General features: G+C 37.8%; 1 protein-coding gene across 1 annotated transcript in view; it reads left to right on the top strand.

Annotated features, from left to right (window-relative positions):
- Positions 1 to 14,587, top strand: part of STK3 (serine/threonine kinase 3) — a 139,552-nt gene extending 124,965 nt beyond the window's left edge. The window contains exon 11 of the mRNA XM_083821808.1: positions 12,629 to 14,587. Coding sequence (XP_083677934.1) covers positions 12,629 to 12,787 — 159 coding nt within the window. The 3' untranslated portion in view covers positions 12,788 to 14,587. The remainder of the gene's footprint in view (positions 1 to 12,628) is intronic.
- Positions 14,588 to 16,549: the final 1,962 nt, after the last annotated feature.

Genomic DNA, 16,549 nt, shown 5'->3' on the forward strand with positions numbered 1-16,549 from the left:
ATAATTGCCAGAGTTCCCTGTGTGATACAGACCATCAGGTGGCGTAAGCACAAGCTCCCAGAATGGAAGATGTTTGGGGATACTGATGTCGAAACCAACAGAAGATTGTGTTTAATGCAAGAGGAAATACTGATGGGGGAGAGAGGAATGTGGTTTGGGTTCAGAATGGTTGAGGACTGCAAGAAGCCAATACTTCTGTAAATGAGTGCCTAAAGTCAGAATCATTAGTGAGAGTGGAAACTATCAAATTAATTATTTTTAAAAATGAAAGGTTAAACAAGCCCATGTTTTTTATACAATATGCTATGTTGCAACTTTAAAATATCTCCTGATATGTTTGAAATTTTAAAATATTTTGAAGTCATTATTTATATTGATTGTGCCTTTTATTAAAGCCTTTGGTGAATTTGACATTCACCTGTAACAATAATTTGCCATAATAAATTATTTTTTGTTTTCCCTAATATATTTCACATTACAGCATTGTGAATTCTTAGAAAATACATGGCATATGTAATTTCAACTGTGTGCAAGTGTGTGCATAGGATTAACTACGAATATTATAATGAAAACCTTACCTTCTCAGTGGCATCAAAAAAAACCTGCCATTGCCTTATCCATGTCCATAGTGTTCTTAAATTGTTAGCGTAACTTCTCTGATGATAGGATGCTGGGACATCTAGGCTTCGATTACACTGTGATTTCAGACCGTAAGAATGCAAGGTCTTCAGCTGTGTCAGCAGCAGTGCAAGTCTCAAAGACAGTAAGCAGAAAACGAGGTATAATTTTTCACCCATCCAAACCAGATCTGGCAGCTTTTTTCTTCTGGAAGAAGAGAATAAGCAAATTGGTCCATTATTCGATATGTGTGGTAGTTCAACAAGGCAGTTTGTATTCAAACCCTAACAGCTTTTCTGAAGACGGTGGCTTAAAGCCAAAATCCATTTTTCTGTCACTTGTAGGTTCTTCATGGAAAATCATTCGAGCATACAAATGGAAATATCCCTCTTTTTTATACAGATTGAAAGGGGAGAGGAGAGGGAGAGGAGCGGAGCGGAGCATTGGGGACTCCTTCAGTTATTGCATTTCTACAGTTCTTAAGATTTATTCCTGTATTTTAAAACCAGTTTTTAAACTACTTGATAAGGTGCTGTTTTCTACTTGTGACATTTAATATGTTAACCTTTTAAAGATACTGATTTTTATTTCATCCTTCTGCCATGTAAGGTGAATTTCATTAGCATCAACTCAAGAATGTGTAATATTTGTGCTTTTTTCTGAGTAGTTTTTCTTCAACATTAAGTCTAATGTCTGCATCCAGATACGTGCAATAACTGTATCCAAAAGTAATCCACGCGTGTTGCTAAATTCATATTTAATACAGAAAGTCTAGGACAGATATGCAGTCTGTCTGACACTAGCCCTATGTTTCCCTGCGTTTGCACTCATGCATATGCATTAGATCTGTTGGTGATGAGGGAGTTGTTCACACCCTCTCTGTTCTTCAGGCTCTGAGCAATGACACTTAATAGGCGATCAGACCCATTAATTTGTACCTTGTGTGTGTTCAGTGTTATGTCTCTGAATACAGCATGCCATTCATACTGAGGAATAGATGTGCTGTGAGCAGAAAACCCAGTGATGCATTTTAAATACATTGCAAGAGCATTTAATAACTCTAGCATTTATATTTTTGTCTTTACTTTGGAAAAGCACTACCCTGAAGGCGGTCTTGACAGTTGAACTGCTTTTACAAGGCAATGTAAATTGAAATCAGCTTTTAATTACTTCTGAAAGTGCAGTTGTGAAACATAATTTTATTTAAAGATGAGCCTGTGAACTGCATAATAGTTGACTGAATTGAGCACAGATTTTGTCTGAGTACTGACACCTTGTATTTGAGGAGTGCATTTGTCTGGCTCACATTTTCCTTATCCTTTTTATACAGTCTAGGAATGTGCTGGATGGATTGTTTGGCGTGAGTTGGAGCTTGATAGGAGCTCTTCAGTATTTCCTGCCATGATGGTTAGAGTTGGAAATAATATAGAAGAGGCCCTTGCTTTTACTTCAGTCTCCAAATTATGAATGCTAATCAAGTTTAAAACCTAGATTAGATTTCAGTGTTTTTCAGGAGAAGGACTTAGATTTGAAGTTACAGCCATCTCAACTTCAAGTGCAGTATGTGTAGTATTTTCATTGTTGATACACTATGTAATGAATAAGATTTTATGATTATTTTCCTTTACTGATACTGTACAAGTAATAGGATTTTATGGTATGTTTTTTTTTTCCTTTTCTTGACTGATTTTTTTTTTTTTTGAAACACAACCAAAATGTAGATAATCAGTAAAATGAATTGAAAAACAGCAGTGGGTAAAGAGGCCAGAAGGATTCTACTGAGGCTGGGGTCACATCATACGTCCGGAGGGTTTGCAGAGCTTGTACCATTCCCTTGCTGTGGGCTGTATAATTGATGTAATTTACTCCAGAGATGCGGAAGTGGAATAGTGAGTGCTATGAATTGGGACTGGGATTAATTGACAGTGTTGTCACAAAAGCTTCCACAGTACCTGTTTGCATTGAGGTTGGCTCTGTCTAATGTTTTTCCCTCATCGTAATAAACCACAACTATATCTGCAAACTGTAATCAAAAAAACCTGATTAAACAAACTAATGTTCTGCGCTCTGTAGCAAAGTGAGTAGATCAAATGTTGTAGACCTTCCTAGGAGATAATACTGTGAAGGTAAGAAAGCTAATTTTTGGCTTAATCACATGAATGTTTGAGTCATGGACAAAATATTTGATAATAAAATATTTCTCTGGCAAGTGATTTTGGCAATTCTGGGACTCAGTAAGTGAATATGCCACTGAGTCATTTTATCTTGTTCAGTAAATAAACGAGGTTTCTACACTAATAATACAGCAAGCATCTCACTTTTCACAGGGTGGATTGTGTTTTAGATAATAGAATTAGATTGTGTGTCAGTGTTGAAATAGCCTGCATTTCGTGTTCATTAAAATGATAGTGCTTTTTACTGTTATTTAATATTGCTTGTGTGTTTTGGTTCATGGGCCTTTTGATTCATGTGTTTTAATTATTGTCTTGTTCTATATTTTCTTACTTCCAGGATACTTCTTAGTATGATACTTGTAGTGAGAGTAGTGTCCTTGTTTTTAAAGGATAAGACAGTGTGTATTATTGAAAACCTGCAATCTTAGTGGTACTGTGTGATAGGTTATCAATTTCTGTATTTGTTAACTTATTTTAGATCTAATCTAGTCTGGACTAGAAGCAAGACAGCAGCAAATCTGGACATTTAGTCCATTGTGATGTGGATTTCGCCAGGTTGGCTAAAGATTGTTTGATGCTCAGTGTTTTTTTAATTAAAATTGTGTTTCATAAACGTAGGGCTGGTGCATTTCACTGAAAGAAAAACTGATCCTGCTTCAGCGAGCCTGCTGAAACTCAGCATTGTCTGGCTGATTTGCAGATAAGACTTCAGTGAAACAGCTGTGTTGTTAGGAAGAATTAGAGCGTCCCTTCGGCTTGTAAAGAAGTTTTCAAAAATCTTCTGAGTTCTTGAAGATGTTAAGAAAGTTTCCGGATGGGTTTCGATCAGTTTTCCTACCACCAGAGCTGTCCTTGCAGGGCAGCGATCTGGGACTGGGGCCTTGTTCCCCAGCTGCTGCAGGTCCCTGTGCAGCATCCGCAGGCCCTGTGTCTGTGCCCCCCTCAGCTAGGTTTGGCTGTCCTCCTTTCCATCTCCCCTGTCCCCAGGGCATTAATCTGTGTGGTTTTTGTGGGGCAGGAGTCTCTGTTTCTCCCTGCTGTGACTAACAGCTGGGTTAAACTTCTCCTCTTAGCCCTGGCTTTGCCCAGTTGCTGCGTTCAGCTTCGGCCCTTCCTGGTGTATCTCAGGCCTCTATCAAATGATGTCTCCGTTTCGCTGTCTTTTTGCTGTCTTTGCAGTATTTTCTTCCTTCCCATAGGGAATATGAAACCTGGCCGTTGTTGCCTGTAAATTACCCTAAGTTTCTGGACATAAGATTTTTCCTGTCCGTCTTGTACCCAAAGCGGTTGAAACCTATACGTTGTCAGACGTGACTGCTAGAATGCTTTCTGCATGAAATGCAAACCAGCAAACAATATGTCTATCATTTTTCCACTTATTAAAGATGACATGTTATTTTCCTCGATCCTTTCTGAATAGGCTGTTTTAAACCGAACTGAGTTTTCTTCCTTATAAAGAATATAACCAAGTCAGGGTTCGTCGGCAAACGAGATAAGAATTTGTGTGTGCATTTAGGGCCGGGGGGAGGCCGTCCTCCCGCAGACTTTCCGTGTCAGGAAAACTTAGTTTTGCTGTATCTGTTTTTGTTTTAGTTTGGGGCATGAACATTCTGTATTTCTGAGAGGTTTGAGATTCGCCTGTGTTGCTCTTCACTAGGACACTGAGCTTTAAGGTTTAGTTTAAAATTCTTTTAGCCTCTTCCATAGCTCTTCAGGTTAAATGCTTTTCTGCGTCTGGGCTTAACTTTGCATGTATGTATCTCGTGTGCCTTACAGAGATCCTGATTATTTAATGTGTTTAAATTTTTTTCTCATATCATCTTAAATTGAACTATTAAAGTAAAATAGCTTTAAGTGATATCATTATGTATTTCACGAATTTGCAGGTTTTAATACTGTTTTCTTCTTAACTTCAGGACTTGCATGTCATATTCTTTATGCCTTTAACTTTACTTCTAAATACAGTTTTGCATTTAGAAAATATTGTAGCAAAAATGGAACATCATTCATATTTTATTATCTCTTTGCTATGTTTGGGGGTCCTTAGCTGAATGAGTTTTACATTTTTTAATGCTTCTGATCCCAAATCTTTTGTATCTCGGTAGTTAATGCAGTTTACATTTGCATGTAGATAAACAGAACTTTAAAAAGATGTAAAAATGTTGTTTTCTGAGCATTTTATAAGTGATCTTCTCCTGGAAGAATCAAATGTCAAGAGGCAGTGCCTTAGCTTGAAAAAACTTTTGAAGTAACATCTGCATTTATATATAGCTGAATGATAATTGCAATTTGCTGAAATGGGATACGGAGTTCTTGTGTCTTGAGTGCGCTGTGAGGTACCTGCTGATAGCTGAGCTAATTATGAAGGACAACTAAAAGTGCTTGCCCTGGGGATTTACACATTAATAAATATAAAATGCAGACTTTTAGTTACTACATATCTAATACAATAAAAACTCTAGCTGCAGAATTCATTTTTGTTTTAAAACTTGGTATCTATGTGGGTTATATTTGAAATTATTTTTTTTTTAATCCCCCCCCCTCCAAAAGCAGAAAGAGCCAGGAGGAGATCCTGTGTGCTTTTAGATCAGGTGTGGCAGCTGCTCTGCTATAAGCAGTGTGTGATATTTGCCACCCAGCTTAAATATCATCATAAATATCCAGATGGAGTGTTTTTCCTCAGCTTTAGATTATTTACTCTGTTGCGAGCTCCACTAAACATTTATAGTGTATTTTGTGGCTAACTGTAGCTTGAGATGCCTGATATAGAAAATCACAGTATTTAAAAAAAGAAAACCACCAAGGTCTCCCTCTAAGGCATTTCAAACGGTGATTTTTTTTTGCTTGTGATAATCTAAAAGTCATTTTGAAAAATGTCTGTGATGGATGATGCAATTCTAGAGAGAGGGCAAAAGCAAATTAAAATATCGTGCTTCATCAGACTCAGTTGTAAGTGTATAATGTAACAATACACTCTCTAAATGACAGAAGCAAGAGAGACTGGTACGCTTTTTTTTTTCTTTTGTGCTCTCTTTAAATTTATTATCTATCAGATAGTGAAGAATTGATCTCAAAGTTACTTATTAATGATATTTTCTACCAGTTTTCCTGGGATACATTGCTTGCAGTTTATTTCCCTATGTTCAGGTTCTATTTACATTGTTGTATCCCTTTTAGTGAAAATTATAACCCCCCCAACCACGTGAACATCAGCAGCTTTAGTAGTAAAAACAATGTAAATGATATTTAAACTGCTTAGAATATGATAAAGCATAAACACATACTACATGACGAGTGTTGTCAGGAACTGTAAAATTGCAATATGAAAGAGTTTCAGTATCATTTTTACATGGCTTTTCATGATGACTTGTGTTTTTCCTTAGATTTCAATTCCTGTAGTCAAGTTAGCTCATTAAAGTTTTAGGCTCCTAGTTTGTTTTTTTTTTTTTTTTTCCCTGAACTGTTTAGCCGTTACAATTGCAGAAATGCTTTGATTCTGGCTGCCTCGTCATGACTCAGAAATAAAAAGGGAAGTAAAAAGACACCTCCGTCCTCCAAGGAATTGTCATTTTAGGAATCTAATTTTTTATTGGTAGTTTAATGAAGGTTAAGGACCCAGCTCGTAATTTTTGAATTTTAGGATTGGCAATACTTAGTGTACTTAAAGGAAAAGCCCTGGGTAGTATGCAACAAAGGTATGCAAATGATAGCATGCACTAATGCTATAGAAAACTCATTTTTTGTTGGTGGTGGTTTGCTATTTCAGTGTAACTTTGTATGAAGCTGAGAAAAGCTTTCTAGAGCTGAGAAATGCTGATGATAGTAACTGAGATTAAGCTTTGTGTTGTTAAAGTGATATATGGTTTTAATATATGAACAGAGAGGGTTCTAGTAGTGAAGACAGGAATCAATCATGGAACATTTATATACAAATTTATTCCTAAAAGGACTTTTTAAAATTAATTGAAGCTGTCCCTGTTTAATTTTCTGTTAATGTCCTGTGCTTATTTTAACCCTCAAAATGCTTAAGGTAGTCCTGTGGAATAAAATTTTGGTTTTATATGTTAGGCTACTGGTTCTGCCCTCCCGTACGTGAATCGTCAAAAACAGTGATAGTAAATGAGGTTATTTTTTATATTCATTGTATTTTTTATATAACACCATGTTTTGTGTTTTGCAGTAAGGATACTCGCTTCCCAAACATACCGAAATAAATTCTCTTCCCTGTCCAAGTTTTTTTTCTCTTGTGACTGATTTGCCTGTTCTAGCGACAACAAGGCTGCGATGAGAGCGGCTCAGAGCTCTGATGTGTGGCTAGTGGGTGTTTCAAGTAGGTCATTGCCCGATGATGCTACTGCCAGGTCAGTAAGTTTTGATGTATGTGCAGAGCAGTTCTCCCCTTGTCGCTGCACGGGAGCAGCTGACGGTAACTGTGGTGTATTTCCTTGCATGTAGGGCTAAAAAAACCTACTAGATAAGTGAGCTTTTGGGTTGGGGTACGAATTCATAGACCAGAAAAATGATTTGGAGAGGCCCACCTTTTATCTTGGCATCCTGACTCAAGTCTGATTTTTTACATTGGTAAAAAGGATTTTGAAATCACCAGTGGACCTCATTCCGTAAAAGAGAAGAAAGCTGCTCAGCAAAGGTAAAGGAACAGCTACAGCGGGAAGAGAGTTTCTCTTACCCAAGGCCACTAACAACACAAAACAATCCAAGGCATGCACTGGTTAAATCTTAGAAAGTGCTATAGGCAACCCACTTTTGCAATTGCCATAGAAAATTATTGTTGTTAGCCATTCTGTTGATAGTTCATATTGTAGGAATTACTAGCAGATGGGAAAATAGATGACTCAGAATACAGTATTAACAATCCATATTTTTTTAATCAAAGGCCTCTAATAAGGCATGTTGCATCTGTAAGATTCATTTAAGCAGTTGCTAGGAAGAACTTGTTTTTTCAAGTAAACACAACAAACTTGATACAGATTATTTTTTGATTGAATATCTATTTTCTTAACAATTTAGACCCTGAAAATACATTTGCTTGTTTTCGTTGCACCAGCTTAATGGCAGTATTCCATAATTTAGTTTGATAGACTGGAGGTTTGTAATGGTAATTCATGCATTATGGAATTACTAATGAAATCTAATTTTATCATATTGAAAACATCACAGGCCTAGAGATTTTATTTACCTCCGTTAGCTGTCAAGGGTGGATTAAGATTATAGTGTGCTACATCCACCAAAACTTTGGATTTCGCCCCCTGAAAAGTTTGGATGGCTATAGATATGTGCTGGCCAAGTCTAGTTAATGAATTCCAGACTCTTTTCCAGACCCCTTCGCTGCAATTCATGGTCTGCAGGCACCACCAAGTATCTCAGATACTTTTCCTTCCTCTTGAGTCCTTTGCTGGACACAGGTAATTAGGATTTGCATTGCACCCCTTGACTTGATGACTTCTGAGAATCCACTTTTGGTTGTACATCATCTCCTTTCTTTTCACTGTATTACTAGAGAGCTTTAGTCTTTAGACAGCAACACATATATATTTTCCAATTGACCATTTTGGCCTGAATCTTCATCAATATGATTTGACCAGGGTTGCCAACAGAATATGTAAGGCATGTTGTAGGTCTTCCTTCAGGCAGAAGTATTGACTGCAAGTAATTATTCTTTGCTAAAAATGCCAGTCCGAATGAAGCTGGTCCATCTGGAATGCAAGAAGTTAGACTGAAAAAAAAATAAAAATAGAATTTGTTGTACTTCCCATGCTGGACTTTAGTTCTAAGAGATGATCACATCAGTATGGGAGGAGAAAATTCCTTCCGTGGCATTGTTTGAAGACATGTAATAAAAAGCAAGCTACCTGAAGCCAGCATCGACCAGAATAAAAATGTTTTCTTCATAGAAAATCATCCTCTGATGAAATGGTAGAACTGCGCTGCAATCCAGCTACCTTCCATTATACCACTGGATTAGTTTTTCTTTAGCTACGGCGCTTACAGCTGCTTCTTAAAAACCCAGATAATGGTTCTGATTTGTTCTGCTGCTTTTTGAGTTCTGCATGTAGCCTTTCTTGGAAAACTGACCCAATTATGAATAAGTTGAACAGCGAGCCGGGAAGAGGCAGACAATTGGTGTCCTACTTGCTAAAAGTTCAAGATGAGGTACACCAGGTTGCCACACTTCTGCCTCCTAAGAGGAGACTTGTGTTGTGCAACTGGAAACGGTAATTCAGCCACAGGGTTAGGTGCCTTGCTTCTGTGCTGGTTGTCTCCAGCTCAGAGTGGTGCTGCCTACAGGGTCTTCTGCCACTGGCAGCTTGGGCTGATGGAGCTCCTCTTTGCTCAGGTTCCTTTCGTCCACCAGGATTTCACCCTACATCAGGGAGAGGAGGAGGCAGAGACGAGAGCTGCTGGCATTCAGCTTGCACCAGCGGGAGCTCCTTGCACAGGGATAACTTCGAGCTGGCCTCTTTGTAGGCAGTCAGCATCCTTTAATAGAGTTCCACCGGGGCTTCTTTGGATGCGACTGTCTTGAGAATGTCACCTTGTAGAAGAAATTATTCAATGTTATCCAGCTTTGCTTTGTATCTTATTCCTTGCCTCTCTTACTCATTTTAAGTCTCTTTCGCTATTAAATTAAGAAATACACCTTTTGGAAGAAAAGGATTTTTTTTCTCTACACAACTTTTTCTACTAGAAACCTGAATATGCATAGCCACTCCGAAAGACTCGGTGTGTGAAACAGATATACACATCTTTTTAAAATATTATGTATTTACATTGTGTTGCACCTAATTGATAGGTTCATGGTGCTGTAAGTCTCAGCTGGGACTGTTGCTTTCCCAAAGCCAGTGATTCCCAGGTGATACAAGGGGTCCCAGCGAAGACAAATGCTCCATTTGCCTTCCAGAAGCTCCATTCACTGGAGACTGCCTCTGTAACAACAAACTACGCGGGAAATCAGTTCTGGCTGTTTAAATTGCAGGCTGTTTGCAGGTGAAAGTAAACGGGAGTGCCAAGCTCTATCACTTTAAGAAATCAAATCAAAACATTCATCATGCAAGGGAATAAATTGCATAGGGATAATTACATTTCCTGTATGAGTTGTTTCTGCGCATCTCACTTAACGTTTGCTGTTGCATTCAGTGTTTGCTCTTTTGCCAGCTTTAGGGTTCAGGAGGTAATATCCGTAAAACAGACAGAAGTCGAGAAAAAAATATTCTGAAATTTGCTGAAGAGACATAGACATATGTGCACACAAACGTACACACATCCCAAAATGAGCTGCAGCTTTTAGATGTGATTAAGTGGTTTTCTATGGTGCGTAGAGCTCTGTGACCACTTCTGTCTTATCCAGCATCTGAAGCCAGATAGATGAGATTCATAACTCTGTTTTCAGATCCTTCATTTCCCTCTTTTCTGTCATTTGCTTCCTCTGAGTGTCCCAAGCATCAACCACTTATACAGATGAGTACTGCAGTTCCCTGAGTCCCCTGGGTGACGTGACTGAGATCACTCTGCACAATTCTCATTCTCTGGATTTAAAAATTCATTCCCTTCGTATTTTAATTTCCAGCCCAGCTGTCTGTGATCCTTAAAGATTATTTAATTCTGTTTGCTGGCTCTGCTTCCTGACTGAAATTTAAATAAAAACATACCCATCATATTCTTCTCTGACAATTTATTTAAAAAATATATATATATGTCTTTCAGCACAGAATAATTATGTGATCACATGAATTTGAGTCTACTGTGTGCAGTGTAAGCCTGATGTCTACAGCGGTGATTCAGAGGGAGTAAGTGGCTGACCCAGACCAGACAGGAGACATCATCAGTGACACTTGTCACAAACACACAAGTGGTTATTGATGGTGCCTTCCTTAGTCCATTTGCTAGTCCATGAAGCTGCATATCATAGAATCATAGACTTTTTCCTCCCCGACATGCTAAAAACCATAGTTTTATTGCTTCTCTCATCCGTGCTGCTTGTAGTCGGTTAAAGGGGAATCAGTGCCGTTATGTCGCCTTGTAATACTGCAAGTTCCTCTGACACCTCACTGCTCTAAAGAATATCCTCACTGAAAAGTGTCTGTAATATGCTGGTTGCATTTACCAAGTGGCTAAAAAAGAACTTTTTTTAATCTCTTCTTTCTCTGAAAGCGGGAAGGTGTTTTTCTGTAAGTGTCTTGGTGTCCGAGAAATTATGATTCTTCTCCCCTATCCTTTCTTGCATTCATCAGTGGGGAGAGGTGTAGTAAACCAGACTGTTTAATTATATGGGTATTTAATTATTTGGGAGGCAACTCCTTCCCTCCGAAGAAACAAAAGGTGCCATTTGTCCTTGTGATGATGAGCTGCTGAGCACATCTGGGGTGTCTGAAGCTGATGCTGCTCTGAGGATCTTTGGTCATTGAAGATGTTTCTACTTCTGGCTTCTAATTCTCTCTTTCACAGGAATCTTACTGTTAAAATGACACGGAATGAAAACGGGTATCTTTTCCTCTATGTTCTTGCATGATTTTCTGGGCTCGACTCCCTGTGGATTATGACTTAAAGTTATTTGTTTACTATGTACAACATTGTGTACTGGTGGAAGTCATAGCACCGGGGTTTGGACCGTATGTAGCAATATGTGCTGCTGATTTACATGCCTCAGAAGCTGATAAAAATAAAGATCAAAAGTAGCATTTCATTTCTCAGGGAAAGCAGATCAGACGGTGTTGATGGAAGACTGCCCTAGATTCATCAACTAAGCGTTGACTCATTAGTAGGTTGATTCAGAAAATGTTGTCTTTTTTTTTTTTCCTGAGTTAGGTGGTGTGCTTGTTTGCAATGCCAGCATATTTGCAAACAAAATATAGATTGCCTCTTTCCTGGGATGAACTTGTGTGCTGTTTGCAATCTATCGATGTGTGCCACACTCATCTCTGACTGAAGAGTAATTGGCACATAGGCAATTCTGACAGGAGAGAAATGCAGAGAGGTACTCCACTTGCTCAAGAAAAAAATACACAGGCCAACCAAAGGAAGATATTTCAAATGTAGATCCTGCCCTGCGAGAGCAGATGGGGCAGTAACGCCCGACGTGCCCCAGTGCCTGCCGAGATCCAGCCTTTACTTGCAGCAGCCAAGTAGCCAGAGGAGGGGTTTACTTGTATGACCCGTTGCTCTTAATGAATGAAATGTAATGAACTGATTAACACTGTGAGAGAAGAGAGTGGGCAAAGGTAACTCCCTCCCACGAATTCAGGAGGTTGGTTTGTGCATTATTTAACCACCCTGCTGGCAGTTTGCCTTGCCTAGCCCTGGCAGTGGTGCGTTGAGGAATGCAGGTGTCTTGTCATTCTTATCAGAAAGTACCTCCAAATCCGTCAGGCTATTCCTTACAGCAGTTCTCTATTTCTTAAGGCTGCTATGAGAGGCTGAATTCAGTAAAGAAGTATTTCATTAATCAGTATAATGTATGTACATGAATATACTCCTGTATAGTATGGCGTGCATTTTTTCAGCCTAAGGAGTTTAACTCCAGGCCTATATTTATTCACAGTGTATTTACAAGGTATGTGAAGTGTTTGCTGCTTTTTCTTTTTATTAACTGTACTGCATATGTGTGTGTGTTTGCATATGCTGTTAAATTATTTACTGTGGAGCGCACTAAGGCTTCTGACTGCATGAACAGGGATATATGTATGTATACACACACAGTATGAAAAAAGACATTGCAACTGTAAATTAAAAGGATATGAAAGGTGGTTTTCATTTTTATCGTAATACGTTTTTAACCTATTTTGTGTTTTTGTTTGTTTGCCTGTTTGGTTGTTTTACAGTTAAAGAATCTAAGTTTAGAAGAATTACAGATGAGATTAAAGGCTTTGGACCCTATGATGGAACGAGAAATTGAAGAGCTTCGTCAGAGGTACACTGCAAAAAGGCAACCTATCCTAGATGCGATGGATGCCAAGAAGCGGAGACAACAAAATTTCTGAGTTTGTTTTACTTTCAGAGATAATGCTACGAGTCAATGTGGACACTGGTAACTTTATAAGTCTGAAGGAGTTTTAAAAATCCAATCTTTTCAATTTTCCTTCACAACCGATGACAATTGGAGCAGTGAAAGAACACATGGTGTTCTCCAAGGGCAGTGAAACACATGACCACTCGCTATATTTTCAAATGTTTAATGTAATAGAAGTTTAATCTGTTACTTCCCAATCTTTTTCAGGTGTATCGTGGTAACTTTGTGTTGTACATTAGGAGTTGTGTTTTGGAGCACCTGGAACTATTTCTTGATTGTGCAACACTACAGAGCCTTACGTTGCAATATATTTTCCTCCCACTTAGTAGCATATTTATTATGTAATCTTTGGTTATCCTATTTATTTTATGCCTGTTTTCTTTTTATTAGGAAGTGTTAGGATAATATTGTGGAGAGCAGAGCCAGATAAGATAAAATTAGTATTGTAGTATAATGAAAAGAAGCTCACCACTATATTGTCTTTTAAAACTCCGAATTCAGCAATTGTCCCAATTCAGGACAGCACTTGAACATGTGTCCAGTCCATTCCTATCAGTACAACTTTAAGCGTAATCTAAATAATAAGCACATGTTCTCTGTTCTGAATCAGGGATTGTAGCTGTAGTTGAGCAATACAATTGCTACACTCGAGACCATTCTTTTAAATAATATTTCTATCATTTTTAAGCACACTGAATGATCTCTCACTAAACAAGAAAACAAGTGCCTAATTGGTTTTGATTTTTCTATTGTTCAGGAGAAGCAATGCTTGCAGTCACTCCTGCAGTGTAAATTTTCAATTGCTATCGCAATTCTGACCAGTATAAACCCCTGTTTTGCACCGTAGTTTTATAATGAAGTAACAGCTACACTTTCTGGATATGTGGGATTATTTTTTTTTTTGGTTCATTTAATTTTATAGCACTATTTTGAGGGGAGAGGGGAGTTATTAGTGGTTTGGGTTTGGTTTGGTTTCACATTATAGACATTAAGGGATAGTAATTTAAAAGCCAAAGAAAATCAATTGAATACTTACACATAGTAAGTACTGAAAAGAAGCAATGTTTTGCAGTCCTCTGAGGGTTCTGTCCTGCAGTCACTGAACATTCAAAATTCCTGTAGTCTTCTGTGGTAGATTTTGGGGAATCGGAAATGCAGGACCAAGCTCTTAATACCTTTTTACAACTTCTTCTGTCTGATTTATATTGTGTGATATCTAGTAGGTAGAATTTACAGCATTGCAAGAACTATTTCAGACTTAGCCGAAAATGTGATCCACTTTCTGAACAATCTACTGTGTTCTCTATTGCAATCTTTACAATTGTTGCCTTTTGTGTAATTAACTTTACTGTGATAGTCATACTTTTTTAAACAGTACAGCTGAAAAGACCTTTACTTTCAACCTCCAGCTGTTAAGCTTTTAATGGTGACTACTGTACGGGCATCTTCTGTTGAATGTTTTCTGGAAGTTAGTAATCATCTCATACCTCTTAACAGTTACTGTCATCATACGTGGACCATTTAGACAGAACAGTGCAGATTTTGGAAATGGTGCATTAGATCACAAAGCTTATGCAAAAGGAAAACAATAGATACTACAAGATCAGCATATTACAGCCGTGCTGGGACCAGTATTTGGTTTGAGCTGTATCACAGCCATTGTTGTCACTGTCATTCTGTGTGTGTGTTTGCGTGCATGCCACGCTCTAATTTGTAAACCCTAGAGTCAAATAAATTTTAATTGTGATTGTTAGAACATCCTTACCCTCAACTCTTTTTATATTTCTTGAAATAAAGACCATCCCTTATGAAGAAGCAAGAGCACAGAAGATCCATAAAAATTACTTTAGGCAAGATAAATGCACCTTGTATTTTTATGCCTCACATTTATACAATGAAATGATATAAAGTAAAAAAAATAGCATAATCATATCATCGTATCATTAGATTATAATCATAATGCAGGAAAAATAACAGCGGCAACCCCCTCATTTGTGTGGTTCTTATTTATTTAAAGCTCATTAATTCTTCAACTTTCTGGTGTGTGTGTGTATACATATATACATACAGACACGCACCCATATATAAGCAGAAATCTAGAACAGGAAGATTTAAACTATCAGGAGAGGAACCTAACTTGCCTTTTGTTGGTGTGCCTTTTAAGCAAAGTGTCATTGTCCAGACACTCTTGCTTGCATCATTAGCGGCTTTCTTTCCCCTTATTCTCTGAAACTTTTCCCAGCAAGAAAGGGCTTTGATTTGAATAATGTCTTTAGAGTGTAATGTATAATGTAATATAATGATCACAATTTTCCTATTTTGTGTATTCTGAAAGCTTTTTAATGCAGTGAAAGCTTTTTAATGCAGTGCGCTAAATATGAATTAACTGTCCAGCAGGACTCCAATAAAAGGCCATTTTAGACTAGAGGTGTTGCAGTCTGACATCTGAAAGGTATCAGAAGATAAAGGACATCCTCTCTTCACTCCTGATCTGTCTGCATAGAAACAATTCGTGTAAACTTTGTGCACTAGCGCATACACACATGCAGGAGAAAAATCTGAAAGCCATGGAATAAATAAAATGCAAAAGAAAGAAACAAGCCACTTAAAGGTTTAAAAAAAAAAAGAAAAAAGCTTCTGAGACACTGTAACCTGGGTAGATACAGGAAGCTTGTGACCAAAGAACACTTCCACAAATGAATATGAAATTATTCACGTTGCCCTTCTGGGATGTGCACACTGCAGTCAGTGTCAAAGCTGTCTTTGGCTTCAGAGGCCAGAATATCAGGCTCTGAATGATGATATCAGGCTCTGAATGATGTGCAAGCATAATATATAGAAATAGGTTTCATATTAAGAGATGGACACAACTTATTATTAGTTTCTACTGTTCATACAAGTGAATCAAATCATCCATGTTGATAGCTACACATCTCTACTGGAGGGTGAGCGTCTCTGTAGAGGAAAGCAGATAGCACAATAAACAGGACATTTTAAAAGCAAGACTTGGAGGAAATCTGGTAGAACTACTGACAAGTTAACCTTCAGTGAGATTTTAACTGAGCGATTTCTTGTTTGTTTCTGACTTTGTTTAAGTTTAGGAAGGAAAAAAAAAGAAAAAAAAATTACCTATTACTAAACATTTGTAATAAAAGCTAATTTTTCATGTATAATGTTGTCTTGTTGTTCATTCTAACTGAAGGTAATGTTAGTGGTAACTGTTAATGTTCGTTTACATAGCCATCTCTCATGTTTTTGTTTCCTTTCTATATTATTCACAGTGTACTTCTGTTATACTCACAGAAAACCACATCTTTCAAAGTCAGCTCTGGAAAGGATCTCAGTGGAAGAGCATTAGGCCAATCTAAGGAAAGAAATCCTCAATTGTTCGTGGAGGTGTCTCTCTGCAGTCTCCACTTCCTAATGGCCTAATCCTGAGAGACCCCAGTAGGTTGGAGGTATTCGTAGACATCCTTTACTTAAAGGTTTGATTTTCTAGGGTAATGAGAATAATAGTTGATGAATAGTCTTAACTGGGGAAAGCTACAACATTCAATAACTCAATTTTGATTCCATACCCTATGTCTTTTCTGATTTTTTTCTTTAGTTATTCTTCTCTGAGAATTTGCCCAAAAAGACGCTTTAGTATAAGGGACTCATGAATAAAACTCCTTAGACAGCCACACTATCTTTGAAGTGACAAAATTCTACCGCTAAACTTAATTAATCTGAC

Source organism: Anser anser, assembly GCF_964211835.1.
Source record: "Anser anser genome assembly, chromosome: 2".
Lineage (NCBI taxonomy): Eukaryota > Metazoa > Chordata > Aves > Anseriformes > Anatidae > Anser > Anser anser.